General features: G+C 39.4%; 1 protein-coding gene and 1 pseudogene across 1 annotated transcript; one reads left to right on the plus strand and one right to left on the minus strand.

Annotated features, from left to right (window-relative positions):
- On the minus strand, window positions 1-27,938 carry SMIM13 (small integral membrane protein 13). The gene is made up of 2 exons (XM_025999366.2): window positions 27,489-27,938; window positions 1-4,375 (listed from the first exon to the last, which is right to left on the minus strand). Exons 1-2 carry the CDS (start codon window positions 27,562-27,564, stop codon window positions 4,188-4,190), a joined length of 264 nt encoding a protein of 87 aa, XP_025855151.1. The 5' UTR covers window positions 27,565-27,938; the 3' UTR covers window positions 1-4,187.
- On the plus strand, window positions 13,346-13,667 carry LOC112920411 (U6 snRNA-associated Sm-like protein LSm5 pseudogene; annotated as a pseudogene).
- Window positions 27,939-27,944: the final 6 nt, after the last annotated feature.

Genomic DNA, 27,944 nt, shown 5'->3' on the forward strand with positions numbered 1-27,944 from the left:
TTTTGTTTTCATCTTAATTTATTCTGTGCAGTTTAAAGTGAAAGTTAAAACATCAAACAAACCACAGAAGCTTTAGGTATAGTATTGACCAGTTCGGAAACAAAAACAGTGAGTGATCATTTATACACATTCCTTAACTCTAACTTTACATCTTGTTATATAAAGGTACTATTAACGCACACAATTCTAATTCCTTATAAACCTATTTGTCGAGCAGCAGGATGACAATGCATCAGAGCACAGCACAGAATGTTTCCATTAAGAAACCACAGCAGCAGTATGTATTTGGGGAATGGTTATGCACAGAGTTAACTGGGAGGGCAATGTTAAACGCTGGTCATAAGACAGGCAGCACATGTATTAACAAATGGAAAATGTAATTTTTATTAATATAAGATAAAATGTTATTATTTATGCTTTAAAAGCTACAGGATACTTTAAAAGTAGACCATACAAGGTGCTTTAATTCTAGACTCCATAACAAAATACTATTCCATTAGTTGCTTCAAAGTCCATCACCTTTGAGTACTGCTCATTGGCTTTTTTAAGTCAACTTCAAATATAAAAGCACTTGAAGTTTACCTGTCAAAAATCTAAAGTTAAACTAGCTACATGTTACATTAAAACATACCTTGTAAGAAAGACAGACTTTAAAAAATACTGCATTGTTGACTTAAAATAATTTCTAAATAGGTTGCTCCTAAAAATAAAAATGTACTACTTTCAAATCTTTTAACATATTTTGGTTTAAAACAACATTCTATGAAACCATTAATATGGTTCACCCACCTTTCAGCAAATATATTCCCACCTTTCAGCAAAATAACAGTTGGAAGTGGTTTTTATACCCAGTATCATTTGACAAAATGGGTCAGCACGTAAGTGAATTAGCTATTGAACAAAAAGCAATGTTTTAATGTTTCCACCATGAAAACAACACTACAAAATCCATTGGATGAATTCTATTTTTAGCTTTACGTAAATATCAAAAACCTCACTTAAGAGCGCCACACAAATATTTAGCGTTTTTTGGCATTTAAATCAGAGCAATGCAAACCAGTACGTTTGATACAGGCAATTTGCAATTTTCACAAAAGTTTCAGAGGCAAAAGAGATGTGGGAATGGTAAATGGGTAAGGAAATGAAACAACCCTGTTGGAGTCCTTGATTTTAGAATTTTCAAAAGATGGCACAGTTGATTGCCATCACTGTGATCACAATCACAAACAGTGACTTGTGAGCATTCAGACAAGGCGGATACTTGTATCCTCAGCACCTTCTAAATTTCAAAATTAACCACAGGCAAGTCAGTCTCCCACTGAGAAACTGAAAAAGTACTTGGGAAGTTCCCGACTGAGTGCGGCTACAAAAGCAGTAATATAGGAACAAACAGAAATACCACACAAATAATTGTTAATACTCCTCTTGCCTTTCTTAGTGGCCTTAGAAATATATACTATGGTGAGTCTTAATGGGGGAAAAAGAGTACAAGAGAAGAATACAAGTTTTAAACAAAGGAATTGGCTTGTAGGATTTTCATATTGGCACCACTGATTTCTTTTTACTCTCTGAGGAGGAGTTAAAACATGGTAGGTAGAGTGTGAGCGATTAATATGCTTTTGGATAGATTTCCCAAATAAGTTAAATAGAACATTTCCTTAAATTCTACTAAAAAAAAGAGATATCCTTGATGCATACTTGTTAATAAATAATACCAACACATACACATTTACGTGGATTCATTTATATTAACTTGTGGATGACCCTTGCAAGTTGTTACATGAGCCATCATCATTCCTTAATACTGAAACAGTACAGAAGCTCATTTGTTAAAGTTTGCCAACAACTATTACTACCTAAATGTAAGGTATTCACTATGAAGCTAAATCCCACAGCTCATGGTATTAGACCATGAAAGATCTAATTAAATACAATCCCAATACCAAGAAGCTTTTAGGCATTAATTCTTTTCTAACTGACGACCATTTTAATGTGATAGCCAGCTAGTCTGAAGCCCCAAAATTAATGCTTGAAACTCAGTGTCACTGTTCGGTTAAAGTCACATAATAATAGAAAAATGCATCCAATAAGAAAATGACAGAAAGATTATGCCGCACTCTTGGCTGCTGAGGATCGTCCCCCAGCAAATGTTTAAAACTAAGCTCATGCTGTGTAGACTCCCTTTTCAGTATATCCGAAGGGCTACTGGGACTGCAGAGGCATTCCTCAGGAACGCAAGGGGACTGTTGACAAAACTATCAGCATTAAGTATGAGGTATCAAACATAGTTACACACCGTCACAACATAGAGGTGATGTTCTGTGATGACTAATTCTTGAGAAAAAAAAAGGGGTAAACGCAGAAAAAGGAACTTGGATCAATAAAAGAAATTGGCTTTGCAATTCACTCTTGTACAGAGCAGATAACACTAAACAGGAAGGGTCTTTGAATCTGTATCTCTTCCCTGGTGAACCTTCGGTCCAAAGTTCTGTGAAGACAAACATGGGAACCTGGCAAGCTATTTTCCAGTGAAGAGGGCATTTTCACTCACTGTTTTATCCACCATACCCAGGACCTCTGAGGTCTTGTCACTGAATTGTCTGTAAAGAAGTACTTTCTCCACAACACATGCCTTGAGCATGAAGCCCTCCCAAACAAAGGGAGAAACTAATTCCACTCTTCCTGAAGTAGAAGACAGTTAAGACTCCTGAGTCACTACTCTTAAATCCTGAATAGGTTGAAAAAAAAAAATGTATCTCATAGAGGATAACTATTTTAACAGCATTATAAGAGTCAAGATTAAGTTCCCCAATAAATAATCGCTACCCTACAAGGAAAAATAAATTTACAAACTATTATTTATCTAAGATACCATCAATTGTAAGATGCACCACATGTATCACTAAGAAAAAAACACGGGCAATTAAACTGACACAGTGCTTTCATATTGTGTAGAGTTTTAGAGTGTTTATTTAAATTTACTGAAACGGTTTTTAGAGTTAAGCAGATTTTTATCACATCAATCTTGTGCATACCAAAAGAAAGTGTATGAAATAACTAGTTAGGTTATAACTATAACTTCATATTCTGAATCCAACTCTTCTGAATCACTTCGCAAATCACAGCCAACGATGTCTCCATTCTTCCACATAATAGCATCCTTGGTGTCATCAAGAGCACTGGGGATGCGGCATTTCTTGAAAGAGTGCTCCAGCACCGTCTTCTGTATAATGTCAGCAGAAAATTTTGAGCAAAATGATGTTTGACGCCTTAAAGATAATCCTGCTCGGCGCATGAATCGATCACACCAGCCTCTCGTTGCTTTGAATTTTGTTTCTTCTATTCCGAGGGTTTTGGCAATTTCTCCTGCCTTCAATCGCATTGCTTGGCGCGTGACAGGCAATCCTTTTGCACGCATCTCACTAACAAAACATAGTACAGCTTCATCCACTTGTGGGTATCTTCCTTTCTTAGGTCCCGTAAAGCATTTTGTTGTTGCTTTACAAGAAAATATGGAATGGCGGTCATTCCTCCAGCGACGAATATTTGCTTCACTAATTCCAAATGTACGCCCTGCTGCTCTGTTTCCATGCTTTTCTGCGTACACAATAACTTTTCGTTTCAATGCTGAATCATAGTGCAATCTTTTTGAAGACATCTTTAAATGCCAATTAAACCTGACACATTTGGTACCAACAATACAGTGATGATGCTGTGACAAGCTGTTAGTAAGTTCACACACGCACAGGCTGAGATAATTACATCATGACCATCTCCCAGTTCACAGTAATCATGAGATACATCCCAATTTCGGACAAGGTAAAATGTGAAAACAAAAACAAAAATACAACATACATTACAGAACTAATAAAATACGGTTTTTCAAGCCTGTAATGTTTACCAGATTCACAACAGTGCAATAAAATAAGCCCAGGAGTCAGAGAGTAAGTATATAAGTAGAAAGTTAGTTAAGCAAAAGATCTTTAAGATGAAATCTGCAATGGTCTGATTTGGTTTTAATTCCCTTTATTTTCATATGGCTTACATATAAATCTTTTTCTTTAATTGAACTTAAAATCCAAGTAAAAATGTTCTTCAATCTTTTACCAAACTGCAAAGCCAAGTCATTAAAGACAGAGGCTCCCCACTGCCTTTCATCATCCACTAGTACAGGATGGTGGCTAGGGTCAGTGGCCTTCATCAGCAGGCGCCCTTCTGTGCCGAGCAGATCTGATCCTGTGTGAAGATGACAAAGTGTCTTCTTCCGTCTCAGAGCCTGATGGCTCATGATCTCCCTCCTGAGATCCTGTGTCTCCCACCAGTTCCCGCAGAAACTTGAATTTCGATAAAAACAGATGCCATACGAAATACCAACCTAAAAAGAGACAAAAGCATTAAGAAAAATTATTACACACAGTATTACCATTGAGAACGTCCTAGTTAGTCATGTATGTGCAGGGGGTATATTACAAAATAGTATATATAGTATTAATGTGTGTTTACAAAAATATATATGTGATTACAAATATATATTTAAATAACAAACACTTATTAATCATTTACTATGGACAAGGCACAAGAATAAACTCTGACAGACATTATACAAGGATGGCAAAAAGTTTCTGCCTGCATGAAATTCAGAATCCGAACATGGTTTTATTTACATTAAAGTTAGGAGATTACAATATCTAGGTCAAAGTGTTTATATTAAAATCAAACTTCTGAGAGGACTCTACTGGGGAAAAAAGAATATACTTTGCATTTCCTTAGGACATTCATATCTCAATGCTAACATTTACTAAAAGCAAGTCAGCTCTGATTGCAACGTAAAAGCCATTAAATGGCAGGGGTCAACTGCACTTCACTGAGAACTTCTGACAGAATCAAGCTATTCTTAAGTTTCTAGAAATAATACATTTTTAAAGAAAATTAACACATTTTCTTTAATTACATGATGAAAGAATAAAGCCAGAGCACCACTATCTGAAGCTCAAGATTTTCACATCAAAGTCATTAAAAAGTCTTAACTCTCCTTAAAAATTAAAAAAGAGAGAGAGAGAGAGAGAGAAATTACTAGCCAGGTTTTGTTTTGCAAGGAGTTTAAAGTTCACTACATTTTAGACACCCACGAATAAGGATCAATCAATAAAAATGAGGACACAGGATAAAACCTCTGAACCATGACTAGTTGGCTTAAAATGTTAAGAGCATGTGAAAACAAACAAAAGTAACACTGTAACAAAGTTTTCTGCTAGTGTGTTTTACTGAAGCCTTCTATTCTAAACTCTCTAGTAGCTAAACAAATGGACCACTGCAAATTCTGATGAGTAGCATTTTATGAAGACAAAATCCAAACCGCTTTTCTATCCCAACATTACACCAGGGCAACATGAATGGCCACTTAAGGTAGTTTCTAATTCTACTTTTTTCTTTCTTGCAGTCTCAGAATAAAAATAGAAAAAGGAAAAGGAAAAGGAAAAGGAAAAGGAAAAAGAAAAAAAAGAAGAAAAAGAAAAAGAAAGAAAAAAGAAAAAGGAAAAGGAAAAGAAAAAAAGAAAAAGAAAAAGAAAAAGAAAAAGAAAAAGAAAAAGAAAAAAAGAAAATGAAAAAGAAAAAAAGAAAAACTCCTTGGCATTAAAAGACTAACTTCAGGGGTTTAACCCTATTTCCCAAGGATTTGCCTTCCTTGAAGCCTGAGGGCTGCATGGTAACTGAACCACACCACAAACGTATTTTCGTCAACTGTGTGAGTAAAGCACCTAACTTCATAAAATAGTATTTTCATAACATTCCAAAGTAGCACGCTCTCGTCTTCACCCACAATTCTTTGTGAAAATGGGCAGAGTGAATTAGCAGAAAGAACTTTAGAGGAGTCAAGGAGCCCCAGTTCTGAGAGAAGATTCACAAAGCTACTGCGGGAACTAAGTGGGAAGGTCTACTACAGGGCTCAGGTGTCTGTCACTGAGCATTTGTGGGAGTCCCTGGGTAGTGATACGAGGTTATGAGATGGCTTCTACTTTGCTAATTACCTTTGCTTTTAATTGAGATATGATTCACATAGCATAAAAATTTGCCCTTTTAAGAACAGTATACAATTCAGTGGTTCTTAGTATATTCACAAGGCCGTGCAACCATCACCATGATCACAGCCCAGAACATTTTCATCAAAGCCCAAAAAAAAAAAAAAAAAAAAAAACCCTGTATCCATCAGTGGTCACTCTCCAATTCCTCCCCCACCCCTGGCAACCACTACTCTACATTTCTGTCTCTACAGATGTGTCTATTTCGAGCATTTCATAACAAGTGAATAACCATATGTAGTCTTCTGGGTCTGGCTTCTTCCACACAGCCTATACTTTGAAGGTTCAACATCTGTGTTGTTATAGGTATCACACTTAACTCCTTTTTATCACAGAATACTATTCCATTGCATGGACACATCATATCTGGTTGAACCACTCCACAATGGCTGGCCGTGCGGGTAGCTTCTACTTTGGGGCTGGTGTAAAAAAAAACAAAAACAGTTTCTGCTCTTTGGCTGCAACAACCATTTGTGTACAGTTTTTGCAGAGACATATTTTCATTTCTCTTCGGTATATATCTAAGGATTACAATCGCTGCGCCATGTGGTAACTTTATGCTTACCCATTTGTGAAACTGCTAAACTGTTTTCCAAAGCAGCTGCGCCCCTTCACATCCCCCTCGGCAATGCAGGAGGCTCCAATTTTTCTACATCCTCACCAAGACTTCATTGTCCACCTTTTCCATGACAGTCATCCTAGTGGGTGGGCTTTTATTTGCATTTCCCTTGTGACTAAAGATGTTGAGCATCTTTTCACATGTTTATTGGCCTCTTACATATATCTTCTTTGGAAAAATATCTATTCAATTCCTTTGCCCACTTTTAAAAATCATGTTGCCTTTTTATTACTGAGTTGTAAGAGTTCCTTACTCTTGATACTAGACCTTTATTAGATATATAGTTTCCAAATATCTCCTCCCATTCTGTGAGTTTTTTCATTGTCTTGATGTTATTTGAAGTACTAATGTTCTTAATTATGATAAAGCCTAATGTATCATTTTTCTTTAATGAAATCCAATTTATCTATTTTTTCTTTGGTTGCTTGTAATTTTAGTGTCCCGTACCTAGGGAACCACTGACTAAAACCAAGGTCATGAAGATTTTCACTTATGTATTCTTCTAAGGGTTTTAGTTTTAGCTCTTACAATTTTAGTCTGATCCATTTTAGTTAATTTTGGTATGAGAGAGAGATTCAAATTCATTCTTCTGCATGTGGATATCAAATTGTCTCAGAACTACTGGTTCAAAAGGCCGTCGTTCTCTCCACTAAATTATCTTGACACCTTTCAAAAATCAAATGACCATAAATTGATCTATAGTATCTTTATGGCATTACCACATCACATTGATTACTATAGCTTTGTGTTAAATTTTGAAATTGAGGGGTGCCTAGGAGGCTCCGTCGGTTAATTGTCTGCCTTCAGCTCAGGTCATGATCCCAGGGTCCTGCTCAGCTGAGAGTCTGCTTCTCCCTCTCCCTCTGCCCCTCCCTATCACTGGTGTTCTCTCTTGCAGGCACACACTCTCTCTCTCTCAAATAAATAAATAAAATCTTAAAAAAAAAAAAAGTTTTAAAATTGAGAGTTAAAGTCTGCCATCTATGTTCTTTTCAAAATTGTTCTGAGTCCCTTGCATTTCTATGTGAATTTTAGAATTACACTGTTGATTTCTACAAAGGTGGCAGTGAGAATTTTGATAGGGATTACACTGAATCTGCAGATTAATGTGGGGACCCTACGCTTTTTTTTTTTTTTTTTTAATATTTCCCTGTACTTACAAGATTGCTCTACAATAGACACACATGGTTTTGATAAATAGAAAACTCAGGGGAAAAACAAGTCAGAAACGAATAAGTAAATCACAAATACTCTGTAAACTTATATTGTTTTAAATATGCCAATGCCACTAACTGGCTTCAATTATTAAGGCCAGTTGATTTCAACAAATACTAGGAAAACTCTTAACCCTTAGGTTAGTTTTGACTATCAAAGAGGAGAGGCTTGACCTCATAAAGAACAAAGACTCCAACAGTGGTTACAAGGCATACAATGACCATAAGGAAAAGTAGGTGAATATGAAGTCTTTTCACTAAAAAAAAAAACAATAATGAAGGGCTGGCATGTCTGGAGTCCCACCATAAAATATTAGGGTGCCCTTGAGATGGCTGAGAGAAAGCAGAGTCTCCCAGCAGAGAAATCTATAAAACAAGGAACTAAGGACACCTGTTGCATTCAGTTTGGAAAGGTACAAAAACATCCAGCTAGATCACAAACTCTCTCTCTCAATCTAAATGAAACAACCCCCCCCCCAAAAAAAAAACCCACCACCACCAACAAAAAATCATACCTTTTTTAATCACTGCCAACAACCTATACAAGGGATTCAGTCTCAAACCAAGATTCAGAATCTGGTTGTCAATGAGATGCTTGAGTTCAGAGCAGTTAAGTTATGGCTACTACTACCTCCACACTCAACACTGCCTCCCCACCCACACAGCTAAACCACTCAATTTCACACCTCTAATTTTTATCCCCCAATCTGGGATAAGAAAACTTTAAAAGTATGCCAATTTTTCCCCATTCTGTCTAGGTGTTAAGATATGCAAGGGTTGGGGGTGGAAGGGGAGCATGTGGGCAATGACACTGCTTCCCACGAAAAATTCATGAGGTAGAGAATTCCCCTGATTTAGATATAAAGTTCATTTGCTGGGCAGCCAAAAAGAACAAATATTCACAGTGCTTGTTTTTTTAAGGACTACTGTAATGACAGGGTGTGAATGCAAAGCTAAAAGATAAATTGTAGTGCTGATAAGAACTGCAGTGGTTTATTTACTAAACTGAGGGAAGTTCAACAAGTCATTCTCCCAAGTAAAATGACTAAGTTCTTACAGAGCTATAATTTTTCAGAGACAGATGGCAGAAGGATGTAGGGGGAGTTTCCACATCACAGTACCTACAATTAGTAAGATCTCATGCTTTTGCAAAGGGTATTAGTATAAGTCTGAACAATAGATGATTCTAAAAACTCCAGGCAGTTTGATTTTTTTAAAAATTATACAAATGATCATTTATTTTAGAAAAAGCACCATTATTAAAACCCCAATGGATATATACCAGGAAAAGCATGATACAGCAAAGAAGAAACTAAGAGAAGAAGTACTAAACTGTCAGATAAAGCTGCTAATAAGACAGTCAACTGACTATGTTAATCAGACATGGAAATAACAGCTAATTTTGTATTTTTTTAACTTTGGGACAGGTACTGTAAGGAAATGCTTTACATTATATCATTTAATGGCCAAACTGTCACTCAATTTAACTAACCTGTCCACTGACATACTTCCAGTAGCTGATTAATGGGGTTCTGCTCTATTCATTTATAGTATTTTTCCTTGAATTTGTCTTATGATAAATACAAAAGAGTCATATACATAGTTCATCTCTTATTTTAATAAAGCAGCTTTTAGTTCAAGTAACAGAGACGTTGACTTATCTTCACAAAAAAGAGGGAATTTATTGTTAGCTTAAAGGAGAGTAAGCTTACAGAATGAATGCATGGGAATAAGTGCCCTTTCTGGAGACAGAATTAGGACAAGGCTCTGTGAACTGACGTCATTCTCACAGCATTATCTGTTTCTCTCTATACACCTGCTTCGCTTTCTTCTCGGCTTCCCCTGAACATCGCTGCTTCTTCCCAGTTCCATGAAAGATTCCTCAGTTCATAACCTCAAAAAAAAAAAAAAAAAAAACAAAACCACAAAACAAAACCCACCCTGGATCTCTACCTTAACTTGGGTCAAGCGTCAGCCCCAGGACCAGTGTCAGTGTGCATTACCTGGGTCAGGTATTAGGAACGTGGCTGTAGGGCTCACCCCGGGAGAGTTATAGTGTGATCTTAGAGATTGCAGGGGAGTGGACAGGATAGCCTAGAGAAAGAATCCAGCTATGCTACTTTCATTAGCAACAGAGCCCTGGAGGATGGTCTCTATTAATGAGTCACTCAGAAACAAAACATCCCTGAGCTAGGCAGGCAATTCTTTTGTTGGATAAAGTCTAACTAACCAAAACTTTCAATCTTCTTGCCTTGACTCCTTCAAAACCGCAACACTGTGTAACCTTTAATGAACGTCCACACTGCAAGAAGTCCTCAACCTCTTGAACTGAGGAACTACTTAAGTGGGGGTGAGATGAGATCAGATGAGACTAGGAGTCATATTTTTAGTTTTAGGGAAAAGAACACAAGTAAATGTAAGACGAGTTCAAAAACATTCATCATCCAATGGAATGACCCTATTAAAGACATGTGATTACCACATTATAGTCATTCACAACAAAATCACTCCAACTGCTCCTCATCATACCCGAATAGGGAGCTTTCAGTACAACTCTGACTTCCCATATGAACAGACCAGCTCCATTTGGACTCTGGGCCCTGGTGACTAATTTCTGCAAGATATGCTTATATATCTTTGTGGGTGAGTAGGATGAGAGAATAACCACTTGAAAAGCTACCCTGTGCATGCCTACAGCCAACAGGAAGCTCTTACGGAAGTATAGCTCATGCGATTCCTCCCACCGACACCAGGTATGAACCAATGGTCCTCTATGGGATGTGGGTAACGCACCTTGTCCTGGGGTTTAGTAACAGAGAAATGGGAAGGGAGACAAGTGGGGGAGGAGAACTACCCACAATTATATTACAGAGAATCAGAAATTTACACTGATTGCTAGAAGTAGCACTGCAGTTTTTCATGGTTTAAAAGGCAAGTCTGTGGCCTTGCTCGGTCTCACACTGGTAAGCACTGTATGTCACAAAAACTGGCTGGCAACAGAGGGTGTGTACTCTGGGATAAGCAAAGGAGCACTCACTTGTGCACGCCAATAACTAAGCATTAATTCAAAGGATGAATTTCATGAAACACACTGTCATGGTTTTTCCCTGCAAGATAAAGGTGCTGGCGGCCGGAGGGTAGTGACAGCAGATGGACCTGAGAGATGCACCAACACCATCAACACACCACAAACCCCAGGGACAGTTGTAATTACAGAACTCTCAGTTTACAAAGCGCTTTTCTATTCAACAGCTCCTTTAATCCTCCCGATTGCCCTCTGAATTAATGAGACTAGGAATCATTATCCCCAGTTTCTAGATAAGAAAATAAAGGCTCAAAATGACTCAACCATTGAAGAAGGCCAGCTAGTGAAGAGAGCAATGAATTTTAAAAGCATATCAAATTTCTAAGGTTTTCGTGGAGGAAGGATGGCTCAAAACGCTAATTAGAGAATGAGAATTTGACTTCACTACCCAAGATCTTCTCAGGTCAAAAGCCCGGCTACAGTACAGTCACAAATGTTTGTCTTCCTGGAATCATTCCAATGGAATTACATAATCCCACCTTCACCATGGCATCTAAGGAGTTCACTAACCGGTTGAATACTAATCTTAAGTTGTATTAAGCTCTTTTCCATTTTCAATCCTGTTCCTGATTTTTATTTTTCTCTAACAGCTAAGGCTCACTTCTAAGATAATATATCCCTAAGGCCACAAACTCAGGCTAAGTAAAAACAGAGCCATGCTCTTCCACCCCTTGCCACAATATTCCCTCTACTGCACACCTCTTTCATAATGACACATTGGACAACACTAGATGATAACCCCTGGAGACACTATTATTGAATCAATGTGATCTCGAACTGTAACACTTCCACATACAAAACTCTTTTATCCAATAAATAGTAGGACATTTTTTAACCTGCCTTTTAAAACCTCTCCTCTTCTCTTTTTTTATTTTCTTCTCTCTTTGGTGACCACAACACTCCCATTGGTCCAAATATCACCCCTATGACAATGATAACCACATTTTTCCTCCATATCTCCCACTTTTCTTGAACCCTAGGAAGGAATCTCCACTCAGTTGGCTTGAAGACACCTTCAAAAAATATATACATCCCGCAGCTCCTTCTTCTAATTTTCATATTTCTGTAATGGATATGACATCTTCTCATCTCTCTGGTGAGAAATAGTTCCTTCCAGCACTTTGCCCCTCCTCTACTTTACCTCAGTGCAATAAAACCTCTCCCATCTGTTTCCCTTCTCTACATTCCTAACGCCATTCTCCAGCCTACATCAAATGCGTATTATCTGTCAACTGGATTATCAGCATAACTGTCATAGAGGTAATACTGTCTCTGTCTCCTAGGTTTCAGTCTCTCCTCTGGAGGGCAAACTCTACAGACACAAAGCTACTACCATGGTTAACTAAGAATTTTAACCATCATTAATACAGAATTTTTACATCTTTATACTACACTATCTCTTCAGTATAATGCTGTCTTGGGTGATTGCTTTAGCGCTTCATGCTCACTTCCATCCTTCATTGCATTAAAAACTATCATTCTCCTCAAGATACCAGTTTCTGAAAACAAGGAAATGTATGGCTTATCCAGGTCTTCCACTCTGTTCCCTATGTCTTGAACAGTACCTGGCACAGAACAGACCCTCAAACCAACCAACCTCCATGCTCTCAGCCCTCCAACATGCAGACAAAACTACCCATAAAGTTAAAAGTATAATGACTTTCACCAATTAACCCATTTCAGAGTTCTGAAGATGCCTGCTACATATATAAATGGAGAGAACTGCCTTAAGACACTGAACAACCTTACCAACAGAGTTGACCTGAAATGTACAGTACATTCTATTCAATAACTACAGAAGAATTATTCTTTCCAAGTGTATATAGAACATTCACCAAAATACACCATTAATCAGTCTCATTAAAGAGTAAACTCTCTTAAATTATATCATATAAAACATATTTTCTGACCATAACAAAGTCAAAATAGAAATTGATAAAATGATATATGAGGGGAAAAAAATCAAACATTCAAACTTTAGGGGCACCTGGGTGGCTCAGTGGTTGAGCATCTGTCTTTGGCTCTGGTAGTAATCCTGGGGTCCTGGGATTGAGTCCTGCATTTTGCTCCCCATGGGGAGCCTGCTTCTCCCTCTGCCTATGTCTCTGCCTCTCTCTCTGTGTCTCTCCTGAATAAAGTTTTTTAAAAATCTAAAGTGTAGTACTGATTTCAGGAATAGAATTTATTGATTCTTCACTGACATACGACACCCAGTGCTCATCACAAGTGATCTCTTTAATGCCTATCACCTACTTAGCCCATCCTCCCATCCACATCTCCCCCTGAATAATTTTTTTTTTAAGTCACAAGCAATACTGGAGACTTCTGACATAGCCAGGGCGGCTAACGCTATCCCACTAACCCATCCCAGAAGCTGCCTCTAGAGCTTGTAGACGAATGCATAGCATCAAGAATTCACATTGTGAAAAACAAAATACAAAAACAAAAACAAAAACCCAACAAACAAAAAAGGAATTTGCATTATGATGAAGAGTGATTAACTGTTGACACACTTTTGGGATTTGATGACTTTGTCAATACGGTGCTGGAGGATGTCAGAGTTTGAAATCACACCAGAAGGAAGAAGAATCACTAAATTAGATCAAATTTTGCTAAATGGAAATAATATAACAGTGCTGGTTCCTAGAGAGGAATGTCCTGAAGTATGAATGGATTTCCTTGACTTACTCTGTATTGTCCTATAATGACAACAAAATAGAAATATTTTTTTAGCCTTTTAATGTTTGGATTCTGTAAAACTAAGTTTCCCATTACAGGGAAATATTTTGAAGATACATTAAAATGCCCATTTTTGTAAATTAATCATTATTCTCTTGGAAAAAGAAGAATAGTTTGTTCCTTGAAGACTAAAATAAAAATTTTTGGTTAAAACAAAAGCAATACCCACAATGAAATTTATCTCATTAATTTTTTTTAAAAGAAAGGCCTAAAAGCATCGATAGTCTGAGCTTCCACCATAAGAAGCTAAAAAGGAAGTACAAATTAAAATAAGTAAAATAAAATAAAGATATAAGCATAAAGCAATGAAACAGTATACGGACAAATAATATAGGGGAAAAAAATTATGAAACCAAAGGTGAGTCTTTGAAACGATCAATAACATTTATAAACCTCTAGCCCAACTCATCATGTGAAAAAAAGGGGGACACAAGGAATGAAAGAGAATCATAGATCATACAGAAATTAAAAGGATAATGAAAATACTATAAACTTTATTCTTATAAATTACACAATTCAGAGTAGAGTGTTGGGAAAGCACAAACTATGAAAGCTTACAAAAGAAATATATAAATAGAATAGCCCAATATCTAGTAAAGAAATTGAATTCATAGTTAAAACTTCCCCCAAAAGATAAGTCCTGGCCTAGATTAATTCGACTGAATGTTTATGAAAGAAAGCATACGAATTGTGGCAGACACAGCTTAGTAACCTGAAGGAGTCAAGCCATGTGTAATTCTTAGGTGACCTTTCCCTCCTTTGCGTATGGACAGAACCTGTCATCTACTTCCAACCAATAGAATATAGCAAGAGTGATGAGATAGCCACTTTCTTTACTAGGTTATATGATAAAGACAATAAGATTTTGCAAATACAATTAAGGTCTCCATCAGTTGATTGTGAGTTACTGAAAAGATAAACTACTGTAGGTGGACCCAACTCAATCAAGAGTAAATCTTTAAAAGAGAGACTGAGACCTTCCTGGGTATCACAGAGATTCTCCAGGGGGCTTAAAAGAAGCCAGGCACTGTTAAGTCCTACAGTCCGTCACAAGGAACTAATTTCTGTCAGCAGTCGTAAGAGCAGGCTTACAAACACGCTGAATTCACTTGTGAGATGGAAAGCAGAGGACCTAGCTAAAGCCATACCAGACTCCTAAACTGTGAGCTAATAATTATATGTTGTTGTAGACTGTTAAGTCTGTGGTGATTTGTTATGCAGCAATAGAAAATATCCTAATTCCAAGCAAACTCTTCCAAGAAATAAGAGGAACACCTCCCAACTCACTTTTGATGAGCTCTTACGTGATCCTAATGACAAACCTAGATAAAGGGATTTAGAAAAACTACAAATATTCCTCATGAATGTAAATAGGAAAACCTTAAATGTTTAGTAAATCAAACCCTACAACATATAAAAAGGAAAACCCAACAGTATATAGAAACGGTGTGTCTGAGGAATGTAGGATTGCTTTACCATTCAAAACTCAATGTAATATATCATATAAACAGACTTAAAGAAAAATGACATGATCATCTCAATGCAGAAAAGGCATTTGGAAAGAAATTCAACATCCATTGCTGATTTTTTTAAAAAAGGAATAGAAGGAAAACTTTTGTGACCTGATAAAGAATATCTACAAACTACAGCTAATATGAAACTGAACAGTGAAAGACTAAGTGTTTCTCTCCAAAAGATCAAGGAGAAAGAGCTGCTCTCACCCCTTTCAAACTTCAATGCTATACTGGAGGTACAATGAGGCAAAAACTAACAGACATAGACACTGGAAGGAATAGGTAAAACAATCTTGCAGTTAGTATGAACCTCCGAGTAGAAAATCCTATGGAATTTACAAAAAAAGAAAAAAGGTATTAAATTATTTTAGCAGTTTTGCAGAATACACTGCCAATATACAAAAATCATTTGTATTTCTATAATTTCTATATATTTGTAGCAAACATTAAATGAGTACCATATACAATAGCATCAAAAATACGAAACCTTTACAGTTAAATCTAACAAAATTAGTGCAAGAACTGTATCATATACTGAAATACATAAAATGTTGCTGAGAGAAATTAAAGCCCTTAAAAGAAAAGAATAAAGAGATACAATATGGTCATGGGTCACAACATTAAGATGTCCGTTCTCTCCAACTTCAATAGGTCCATTTTAACAAGTTGATCCTAAAGCTTATAAGGAAATGCAAAGGATCTAAAATAGGATCTAAAAACATTTTGAAAGGAATAACACAGCATTGCCTACACAATTGGTGTAATATACACCAAAGAACAGAATAGTCCAGAAATAAACCCATACATATATAGGATTGTTGTGCCCAAGATTGTGAATCCCAGAAACCACCAAGGAGCCGACACCGGTGCAAACACATGAGGGTTTATTTACAAGCTCGAGCTTGGGTCCAAGTATACCCGACACAGTGGAGCAGGGACTTAGACCCCAAGACTAAGAGGGGTAGCAGCTTTATAGGGACCAGTGGCCAATGGGACATGCAGAAAGTTGCACAGTCATGTCGGTCCACACGCAGGTGGCCAATTGAATTACATTTTACCCTAAAGTATCCATTTGAACTGGCCTATCACTGAGCCGATTTCCGATTAGGGTGTGCCCTGGGCTTGACTAGGGTGGGGCAGTGCCCTAAGCAATAAGCAGGTCAGCCTATCACTGAGCCGGGATTTCCCATTAGGGTGTGCCCTGGGCTTGACTAGGGTGGGGCAGTGCCCTAAGCAGGTCGGCACAAGGTGGGTGCAGCACCAAATGGAATCAGTCCTGCTCTGCTTGTCCAGGGGTAGGGGATTTTTGTTAAATTTCCTGGGTCCCACAGGATCAACTGATTTTCAACAACTGCCTTTTCAGTAAATGATGCTAAAACACCGTTATGTAAAAAAGAACCCTGATCCTTAACTCAAATCATACACAAAAAATTACTTCAAATGAAGTATTTACAAAACATGTATCTGATAAAAGACGGTACCCAAAATACATAAGAATTGTTACAACTCGATAATTAAAAGATAATGCAATTTCTTAAAAGGGCAAAATATTTAAACAGACACTTGACAACATAGCTGTTGGCAATGGACAATGTTTGATAGTTTCTTATAAAGTTACCCACGAAAAATAAAAACATATATCCCCCTAAAACTTGTAAATGCATGCTAATAATAGCAGTAATACTTGTAATAACCCAAAACTGGAAACCCTAACCTCTACCAATAAGAAAGTGAATTAAACTATGGTATATCCATCCAATGGAATATTATCCATCAATTAAAAAAAAATGAATCACTGCTACAACACAGATGGATTTCAAAAGCATTATACTAAATGAAAAAAGTCAAATACAAAACCAATGCTGCATGGTTCCATTTACATTAAATTCTAGAAAAGGCAAAATTACAGTTCTGGAAAGCAGTGCAACTGTTGCCAGGGGCTTGAAGACTGACTATAAAAGGACATGAGGGAAACTTTTGGAGTGATCAAAATGTTCTGTATCTTGAATATGGTGGTGGTCACAACTCTGCATACATTTGCTAAAACTCATCAAATTTTGTACTTTCTCTTCACATTTTTCTGTGAGCAACACCTTTTACCTTAGCCTCTCATTATCTTTGAAATGTTTATTACCCATTTTAAACTAGGAAAAGTTTATATTTTTAAGACCCAATTTTTTTTTAAGATTTTTATTTATTTGAGAGAGAATGAGAAGCAGACTCCCCACTGAGCAGGGAGCCAGACAAGGAGCTAGGTTCCAGAACCCCAAGATCATGACCTGAACCGAAGCCAGATGCTTACCCAACTGAGCCACCCAGACGCACCCCTCCATTTTTAGGTACCCCTTTCTAAGACCAGATTTAATCTTTGAAAAATTATTTTCCACACATTAATTTATATTTATTCACTTGTACCTCAACGTGAGATGGATAAGCAGAAATATACAGGTTCTCCGTAATCTCGGATTCTATTATTCACATTTGTCTACTGGCTAAAATTAGAGGTTGCATGCACTGCTCAAGTCACACAGCTAATAACGTGACAGTGCCAGTAGTCTTTAAAGCTAGCTCAGCCAGAGTCCAACTCTGTTCACTAACTCCCTGACCTTGCTTGCCACAGCAGGAACCCAGGACTGGGCACAAGAGAAAGCCTGCAAATTTCAGTCTGTCTATGGTCTGTTAAGTCAGGTTGAACTAGGGAGGACCGCCAAGCCAACCCCTGGAGAAGGGAAAATGCGTACACCAAGCCAAACTACTTCCTTCTCCTCGTGTAGGCCCACACTGATACACTCCTATGACCTAAAGACTTGGCAGGCAGGGCATAGTGCCATCACTGTCGTTTGGGTCATGCTACAATCAGGCCAACACCACTCCCAGCCCCAACACTGTTGCCTCCTTATTTCAAACTCTCATCAACCCATTAACACTAACCTACCTGGTTTCCTCCCTCCTAGCCTCCCACTCCTCACTTTATCTAGCACAGACTATAAAATTCCTGCTAAAAACTCTTAGCTCCCCATTGCTTATCAGAAAGCATAAATTCTGCAGGAGGTGCATATAAAATGCCACTATCTGGATGCTTCCTGCCTGCATCTCTCTCTAATCTCATCTTAGCCAATTCTTCAAGAACTAAAAGTCCATTCATTATTCACTGAGCACCTACGGGGTTCCAAATACCATTCTCATTGGAACATATCGGCCCCATAAGGAAGTCTAAGCAAAAATAAAGCATTGTAAGGGGAAAAGGGGCAGGTGTGTGGGAGGCTAATGTCTTACAGAGAGGTCAGGGAGGCCTCAATGACAACTGGAATAAGAGTGACAAAGACGGGGAGAAGGCTCCAAGATCAAGAATGTGGTTCTAGATGTGCTCATTATACTGTTGTTTAGGAATGTTTATAATCCCATCTCCAGCCTCCCTTCCTCCATGGAGTTCAGAGATGGAGCTGAAATTCCCCATCTTCTAATTCTGTTTAGAATTTTTAGTGAACAGCCTTTGCCCTCCAACCACCTCAGGGCCCCTCCCTGAGCCCACTTCCTAAGCATAAATTCAGGCATGGTCCAACGCTTGCTACACATTAACAAAAGATGCTACTATTACTTGGTAAATTCTAATGGTTAGGGGAACTTTTCTGCAGAGACCAAAGACAAGGATGAAATACAGTATTATCTCACTGAGATGAACTCAGTGCTTGATGACTGCTCTTGGAGGCATAGGCAAAGAAAAACTTTTGTGTTTAAAAGGGATTCCTAGGTGGCTCGGTGGTTTAGCACCTGCCTTCGGCCCAGGGCATGATCCTGGAGACCCTGGATCGAGACCCACGTCAGGCTCCCCACATGGAGCCTGCTTCTCCCTCTGCCTGTGTCTCTGCCTCTCTCTCTCTCTTTCTGTCTGTCATGAATAAATAAATAAAATCTTAAAAAATAATAATAAAATAAAAAATAAATATAAGAAAGGTAATTAAATCACAAAGGCCATATATGAAAAACCCACAGCGAATATCATTCTCAATGGAGAAAAACTGAGAGAGCTTTTCCCCTAAAGCAGGAACACAGGAGGGATGTCAACTGTCACCACTATTGTTCAATGTGGTACTAGAAGTCCTAGCTTCAGCAATCAGACAACAAAAAAAGAAATAAAAGGCATCTGAATCGGAAAATAAGTCAAATTCTTCACAGATGACACGATACACTAGGTGGAAAACCCACAAGACTCCACCCCAAAATTGCTAGAACTCATACAGGAGTTCAGCAAAGTGCCAGAACATAAAATCAACGTACAGAAATCAATTGCACTTCTATACACTAATAATGAGACAGAAGAAAGAGAAACTAAGGGATCGATCCCCTTTACAACTGCAAAAAACCATAAGATGTTGGAGTAAATCTAACCAAAGAGGTAAAGGGATCTGTACTCAGAAAACTCCAGAATATTCACAAAAGAAATTGAGGAAGACACAAAGAAATGGAAAAACGTTCCATGCTCATGGACTGGAAGAACAAATATTGTTAAAATGTCTATGCTACCTAGAGTAACTATACACTGAATGCAATCTCTATCAAAATACCATCAATTTTTTTTACAGAGTTGAAATAAATAATCCTAAAACTTATATGGAGCCAGAAAAGACCCCAAATAGCCAAAGGAATGTTGAAAAAGAAAAGCAAAGCTGGTGGCGTCACCACCAGACTTGAAGCTCTATTACAAAGCTGTAATTATCAAGACAGTATGGTACTGGCACAAAAACAAACAGAGATCAATGGAACAGAATAGAACCCAGAAACAGACCCTCAACTCTATGGTCAACTAATCTTTGACAAAGCAGGAAAGAATATCCAATGGAAAAAAAAGAGTCTTTTCAACAAATGGTGCTGGAAAAATTGGAGTCACATGAAGAATAAAACTAGACCATTTTTTTAATTTATTTATTTTATTTTTTATTTTTTTAATTTTTATTTATTTTTGATAGTCACAGAGAGATTGAGAGAGAGGCAGAGACACAGGCAGAGGGAGAAGCAGGCTCCATGCACCGGGAGCCCGACGTGGGATTCGATCCCGGGTCTCCAGGATCGCGCCCTGGGCCAAAGGCAGGCGCCAAACCGCTGCGCCACCCAGGGATCCCTAGACCATTTTTTTTACACCATACACAAAAGTAGACTTAAAAATGGAAGACCTATGTGTGAGACAAGAATCCATCAAAATCCTAGAGAACATAGGGAACAACCTCTGTGACTTCAGCCAAAGCAACTTCTTGTTAGAAATGTCTCCAAAGGCAAGGGAAACAAAAGCAAAAATGAACTACTGGGACTTCATCAAGATAAAAAGCTTCTGCAAAGCAAAGGGACAGTCAACAAAACCGAAAGACAAGCAAGAGAATGAGAGAAGATATTTGCAAGTGTCTTATATAAAAGGCTAGCATCCAAAATCTATAAAGAACTTCTCAAAAGAAACGGGCAAAAGACATGAACAGACACTTCTCCAAAGAAGACATATATAATGGCCAACAGACACATGAAAAAATGTTCCACATCATTCGGCATCAGGGAAATACAAATCAAAACCACAATGAAATACTACCTCACACCAGTCAGAATGGCTAAAATCACGAAGTCAGGAAATAACAGATGTTGGTGAGGTGCAGAGAAAGGGGAACCCTCTTACACTGATGCAGCCACTCTGGAAAACAGTATGGTGGTTCCTCAAAACGTTGAAAACAGAGCGACCCTATAACCCAGAATTCCACTAGTAGGTATTTACCCCAAAGATACAGATGTAGTAATAATTTTTACTGAAAAATCTTTCTTTCTTCAAATATATGAGGGCCTACTACATGCCAGGCACTACTCTAACATCCAAAGATAGAGCAGTGAACTAGCCAAACAACATTCCTGTCTTCACAGAGCTTATGTTCTTATTGGGGGAAAACAAACACAAAATAGCTCATTTCAGAAAGGGCTAAATGCTCAGAAAACCAAGGGTCAGTGAAATAAACAAAAAGTCAATGAGTTACCCTAAGTGGACAGGGCATGTGAAACCCAATGTGAAACCTGAATGAAAAAGAACCAGTCAAGTGAAAAGCCAGAGGAAGACTGAGGGCAAAGGCCCTGGGGAGAGTACAAGGTTGGCCTGTTGGTAGAATGATGAGTAGTGGGGAGAAGGGAGAGATGAGTGGAGAAGCGGGAAGGGCTGTATCACACAGATCCTTGTAGCCACAGTAAGGGATCTAGACTGTGTTTGAGGGGAAATGGGAAGCCACTCAAAGATTTATTTTTTAATCTTTTTTAAAAAAGTGGTAAATGTTCTAGCAGAGCAAAGGAAATGAAAATCTGGATGGCAGGACAGAGGGACAGCAATTGGAGCCAAAATTCAACAGAAAACTATGGAAAAGATCAGGACTTGGGGCAGGAAGAAGAGTTGAGGAGGGAAGAAAAAAGAATTTGCTGAAAGTCTATCTACAAAACTGTCATGCAGGCAGCCAAGTCTTAACATCCAAGCAGAAAACGAGAAGATTCTCCTCTGAAAAGATGGAATACCCACAGAGAAGAGACCTCTAGATATCAACAACTGGGGATTCTCCGAGGGAAGAAGCAAACTTGATGTCAGAACTGACACTGAGAATTTATTACCATCCTTTACTTCCTCACCCTTAAATATAAATTCAGAACAGAGCACTGGACATTTGTAAAAATCTTCAGTCATAAAGAGTCCAAAGCAAACAACCTGAAAGAAAATACATGGAAGAAATAAAGGCAATGCAGGGAGAAGAAAAACACTTTGTTAAAAACTACAGTTGACCCTTGAACAATAGAAGTTTGAACTGTGTGGGTTCATTTATACACAGAATTTTTTCAATAGATATCATACAGTATTATGTATTTTCTCCTCCTTATGATTTTAATAACATTTTTTCACTTTATTGCAAAAACACAGTATATAGTATATACACAAAATATGTGTTAATTGACTACGTTCTCAATAAGGCTTCCAGTCTACAAGAGATTATTAGTTACGTTTTTTGTTTGTTTTTCAGATTTTTATTTATTTATTCATGAGAGACAGAGAGAGAGAGAGGCTGAGACACAGGCAGAGGAGGAAGAAGCAGGCTCCATGCAGGGAGCCTGATGTGGGACTCGATCCCATAACTCCGGGATCATGCCCTGGGCAGAAGGCATCCGCTAAACCACTGAGCCACCCAGGGATCCCAGTAGTTAAGTTTTTAAGGAATCAAAAGTTATCCAGATTTTCAATGAGCAGGGGTTGACATTCCAACCCCCCCATGTTGTTCAAGGGTCAACTGTATAACTAGTATGGTTATAGTGAAAAGATATTACATAAAGAAGAACAGGTACTGGCAAAGCAATGAGAAAACAAGGACGTTCTGAAAAATTTAAAACCAGATAAATGAAAACGTAAGAGATAGAAGATAAAACCCAAAACACTGGCCAAAAAGGAGAGGAGAAATAATTCAAAAAAAAAAAAAAAAGGATATAAACATGTAATACTAGAGAATTAGCTATGAAGTCCAACATCCAACTAACAGAAGTCTTTTTTTAATTGAAAGGACCCAGAAAAATGGAAGGAAGAGAAATATACCAAGGCATATCATTATGACATTTCAGAATAACAATGATAGAAAAAAATACCAGAAAGCATCTAGGAAGAAAAATCAAGTTACTTACAAGGACAAAGAAACAGAAGGCATTAGAGTTCTTTTTTTATTTTTTTTATTTTTTATTTTTTTAATTTATGATAGTCACAGAGAGAGAGAGAGAGAGAGGCAGAGACATAGGGAGAGGGAGAAGCAGGCTCCATGCACCGGGAGCCTGATGTGGGATTCGATCCTGGGTCTGCAGGATCGCACCCTGGGCCAAAGGCAGGCGCCAAACCGCTGCGCCACCCAGGGATCCCTAGAGTTCTTAAAATTAGGCCTAGGAAGCTAGACATCAATGAAGTAATCATTTTTAATGGATGAAAATTATCTACCACCTGAAATTTATCCAAATTATCAACCAACTATAAATGTAGAAGATTTTTCTAGACACTTGATATCAATTTGAACATTTTGAACACCAATGAAAGACATTTTCAGGCAGGCATTAGCTCAAAAAATTATCTTCCATGCATTCTCTCTCAGAAAGCTACCAGAAAATGTGCTCTTGCATAACAAGATTACTGGGGCACCTGGGTGCCTCAGTCAGTTAAGCATCTGCCTTCAGCTCAGGTAATGATCACAGGGTCCTGAGATAGAGCCCCACCTCAGGCTCCATGCTCAGTGGAGAGCCTGCTTCTCCCCCTCCTGCTCCCCCTGCTTGTGTGCACTGTCAAATAAGTAAATAAAATCTTAAAAAAAAAAAAAAAAAAAAACTCAAGAGCTCAACACCATAAACTGAGCAAGATGATAACATGAGATCCAGAAAATAGGGTCTACAGCAGAGAAAGTGAAGGGCAGGCTGAGAAGAAAGGAGAGCTCTGGGATTGGGTAGGGGAATGGGGCTAGAGGGTAATAACTTGCACATACAAAAAAGTAATACTAGGTAAATTAAAAACGCAACTGTTAACTTTAAGAGAAATGAAGAACCACATAAGAAAGGAAGTGTAGTCACATTACTATTTGACAAGCAGGGACTATTTACAGAGTTAAAATATAAATCTTGGGGTGCCTGACTCTTGATTTCAGCTCAGGTCATGATCTCAGGGTCAAGCCGCGGGTGGGGCTCTGCACTGATTGTGGAACCTGCTTAAGATTCTCGCTTTCCCTCTGCCCTTCCCCCTATCCTCTAAAAAAAAAAAATAAAAGAAATGCAAAATATAAATCTTGCCTCTCAAATGAATCAAAAGTTACCATTACTAATGGCGTGCAGGGGAAGAAGTAGGGACTCCACCCTGGTTTATAAGTTGCAAAATCAAGAACTATGTATAAAATTATTTACAAATATGGAAATAAATTACTAGGAGCTGAAGGGAACTACCTTATGTCTTTAGTACTACTAACTTTTGGAACTTTCTTTTGTTAAAAACGCTTGAGAAAACACAATCTTAATACAAGAGTCTGGCTAGTATAAGAAAAGTGGATTATAAAGAAATTAGGGGAGAGAAGGGGGCAAAAAAACACTAGTTAAGAAATCAATGCAAGCCAAGGACAGTGCCGGTGATCACAGACAGGGAACCTAGTTCAGATTTCTAAGAGATAAAATGAAACTTCCAGATAGAGCTGGTATTTGCAAGGACAAGGGGACGGGATGAAAGGAAAGGGTAAAATCAAAGATGACACCCACATCCTTAGCTGCTGGCAAAATCTGAGACAGGAAGGGAGCAGGGCAGAAAACAGGTAACAGAAATAGAGAATTCTGCTTCAGATGTATTAAGTCTGAGATGTTTTTTAGATCTCTAAGTGGGGCTATCAAGAAAAAAACATTTGATGCATGAGCTTTGGGGGCGGGAGAAAAGTGAGAGCTGGAGATGTCAATTTGAGTCTTTGGTTACAGTTAATATTTAAATCTCTAGGACTGGACTAAGGTATCATAAGGAGAGGACAGAAAGGAAATACCATTGTATCACAGAAACATTAGAGAAAATAGCATTTATCTCATGGAGTAAGAGCAAGTACTAGTCCATAATATTTTTATCTCAGAAACAGAAAGATGATAGCTAGCTAACTAGACATATCATCAATAAATTGATATATGTAATTTAAATATCCATGAATGTACTGGGAATAATGTATTTCCTACCATAGACTGTGACCCAAAAAATGTTTTAATAAGAAATTCTAGGGGGTGGGGGTGGGTGCCTGCCTGGGTGGCTCAGTTGGTTAAGCTTCCAACTCTTGGTTTCCACTCAGGTCATGACCTCATGATCATGGGATCATGACCCATGCTGGGTTCCTCACTCACCTCGAAGTCCACTTGAGATTCTCTCTCTCCCTCTTCCTCTGCCCTTCCCCCTGAGTGTTCTCTCTCAAATAAGTAAATAAAAATTGTTTTTTAAAAAAAATATATATAAATAAAGTCTAAGGGATGAGAAGCCAGGAAAAGACAAACCATTAGGCACTATGGTAGGAAGGACAGTACGAATGTAGTGTACAAAAGCCAAGAGAATTACTGTATGGAAGCAAGGCTCACCGGTATAGAATGAGTAGGAGACGTAAAATACAATTAGGACTAAACAACCATGGACTTGGTAATACGGAGGCCGTTTGCTACTGACCTTGACGAGGGCCATTTCAGTGAATGGTGACAGTGGAAAACATTTCAGCATGGATGAGAGGCAAGAAGGGACACAAAACCAGCACACACGAGAGAAAGAAAACCGCCCCAGGAACCCGAAATTTGAAAATGGGCATTCGCTGTGCGAAAGAAAGAGCCAATCAGTTCTAAAATAAAGCAGGCTATGAGTTTCTCGGGGCAGATCTGTGTCACAGGTTTCTAATCTCCGACGTGACTGTATTTAGAGAGTTACTACAATTTAATTAAGGTTAAAAGAACTCATAAGGGTGAGGCCCTAATCCAATATGACTGGCATTCTTACTAGAAAAGATTAGGGAACAGGTACAGAGAGGAAAGACCACGTGAGGACACGGGGAGACGGTGGCATCTACAAGCCAAGGGGAGAGGCCTCCGAGGAAATCAACTGTGCTAACACCTTGATCTTGGGCTTTTAGCCTCCAGAACTGTGAGAAGATAAATTTCTGTTGTTTAATGTCTCTGGTGTTTTATTATGGCATCCTTGCAAACTAATACAACGCCCAAGAGTCTCAAGTCTAGTTGGGTCCTTCCCTCATCCCCCTCAAGCCCCAGGCCCATCCTAGTCAAAACATGAAACCACTCCATCATTAGCTCTCCCAACAAAACAGTGCTTCAATTACTTCTTCATAAAGCTCTTCGTGCTGGACCATTCCAATCAAAATAAGATGTTCTTTTGCTTATCACACCTCACCTCGCATTCCACGATATTTTCTGAAAACAAAGGCGCGGCATTTCTAGAAAAATGAGTACAATCAAAGTTAACTAGCTATTGGGAGCTGAGAGAACAAATATGATGTAAGTAGCAATTGGGAATTTTGCTGCCCCAGAGGCAAGTTCCGCAAAGACTCTACGCAAGGTTTTGTATGGTCTCTACCTGTCACACACATCCCCACCTCCCGGCAGCTTGCATCTTCAGATGAGAAAAGAAAGCCTTGCTTCCCTCCTTCCTCACGTGCAAACAAATCACAAAGATCTGGTCTTTCCTTCTAGAATCTTAAGCATCTACAATCAGCCCCAAATCCGGACGTCACAGGCAGGAAACCGAGGAAGGCTTTTCAATTGTTGTACCATCACAAAAGCAAGGCTGTTAACTCTGGTTCCTTCCCGCCACAAGAAGACAAACAAAAATATAGATACAAGTACGTAAATATGAATATGCAATACAATACACAGGTAAATACAAATCCATATATATGCATTTGCAGAAGTGCACACGTATCTTCTCCAAACACAGCTGATAGTGCGCATTTAGTACATTCATCACGGAATGAATAAGCCCTATAGCATGTCTTTTTATGTCTGGCCCATGACTGCCATCGACCTAAACCCACCCTTCGGTACCTCGGAAATACGGAAAATTAAAACTCACGGGCACCCAGTTTTCAATACTTCCCCCCACCACCACCACCACCAAAAAAAAATCATCACAACTGCTCGGCCACTCTGCGAAGAGACCCGCAGTTATCAGTTTACAGTTATGTAAAGAAATCAAGACCTAAAATTTGCGCTAATATTTACCCTGAGAAGAAAGTTTTACATCCTCTGATCCCAAGAAAGCAAACACACACAAAAAAATCACAGCAAACAAAACAGCACCATCATTACCAGACCTGAGAGCTGAGAGCTGGGGTGCCCGACCCTGGAAGGCTGGCACAGCAGGTGTTTTTCCGGGCTCGGCTCAGCCCCCACAGCTCTGCCCGCAAGGTGGTTCGAGCCTCCACGACCTCCCAGCGCCCCCGACCCCAGCTCCGCCCCTAGTATCGCCTGATGCGAGGGAGGGAGACGTCTTCGGGTTCATCGGGGTCGGAACCCCCTGGAGAAGGAAAAGGGGGGACCCATGCCTTCACCTTCGGATACAGGCCAAGGTTAAAGCCCGGGCGCTGGAGCCGGAGCAGCAGAGCGTCTACCTGGTCTACCCGCGGTCGGGATGCCGGCCCGGCTCCCGCGCCCCCGCGCCCCGCGGAGCATCGGACGGCGCCCGGGCCGCGCACTCACCGCACACCATCAGCAGCAGCACGACCAGCAGCGTGGCCACGAACACCAGCAGGGTCAGCCCCACGTTGTGCCACATCTTGGGCGGAGGACGGCGGGCGGCGGCGCGGGCCGGGCTTGAGCGCCCCCGGGGGGCGGGGCGGGGCGGAGCCGGGCGGGGCGGACCCTCCTTGGCTCCCGGGCCCGCGGGGCGCGCGCGGCGTGGGCGCTCCTACCCCGTCATCGCCCCGGGGAGCCCGAGACCCCGGCGGAGGCCGGCTGCGCTTCCATGGCGGACGCCGCGCGCCCGTGCACGGGACAGAGGGGGCGAGCGCGGGCACGCGCGGCGGCCGCACCGCTCAGGTCGCCGTCCGCCCTCGGGGGCAGCGGGGAGGGGGCTCCCCTCGGCGCGCAGCACCGCGGCTGACGCCTCCCGGCTCGCGGCTCCCGCAGCAGCGCTCGACCCCAGTCCCCTCCCCC

The sequence above is a fragment of the Vulpes vulpes genome, chromosome 12 (assembly GCF_048418805.1).
Source record: "Vulpes vulpes isolate BD-2025 chromosome 12, VulVul3, whole genome shotgun sequence".
Taxonomy (NCBI): domain Eukaryota; kingdom Metazoa; phylum Chordata; class Mammalia; order Carnivora; family Canidae; genus Vulpes; species Vulpes vulpes.

Bases quoted from the DNA above. Each gene is read 5' to 3' on its own strand.
- SMIM13 (XM_025999366.2), bottom strand. From the start codon at position 27,564: ATGTGGCACAACGTGGGGCTGACCCTGCTGGTGTTCGTGGCCACGCTG. The intron at 4,376-27,488 runs GTGAGTGCGCGG...GTCTCTTTTTAG, and splicing joins GCTGCTGCTGATGGTGTGCG to GTTGGTATTTCGTATGGCAT.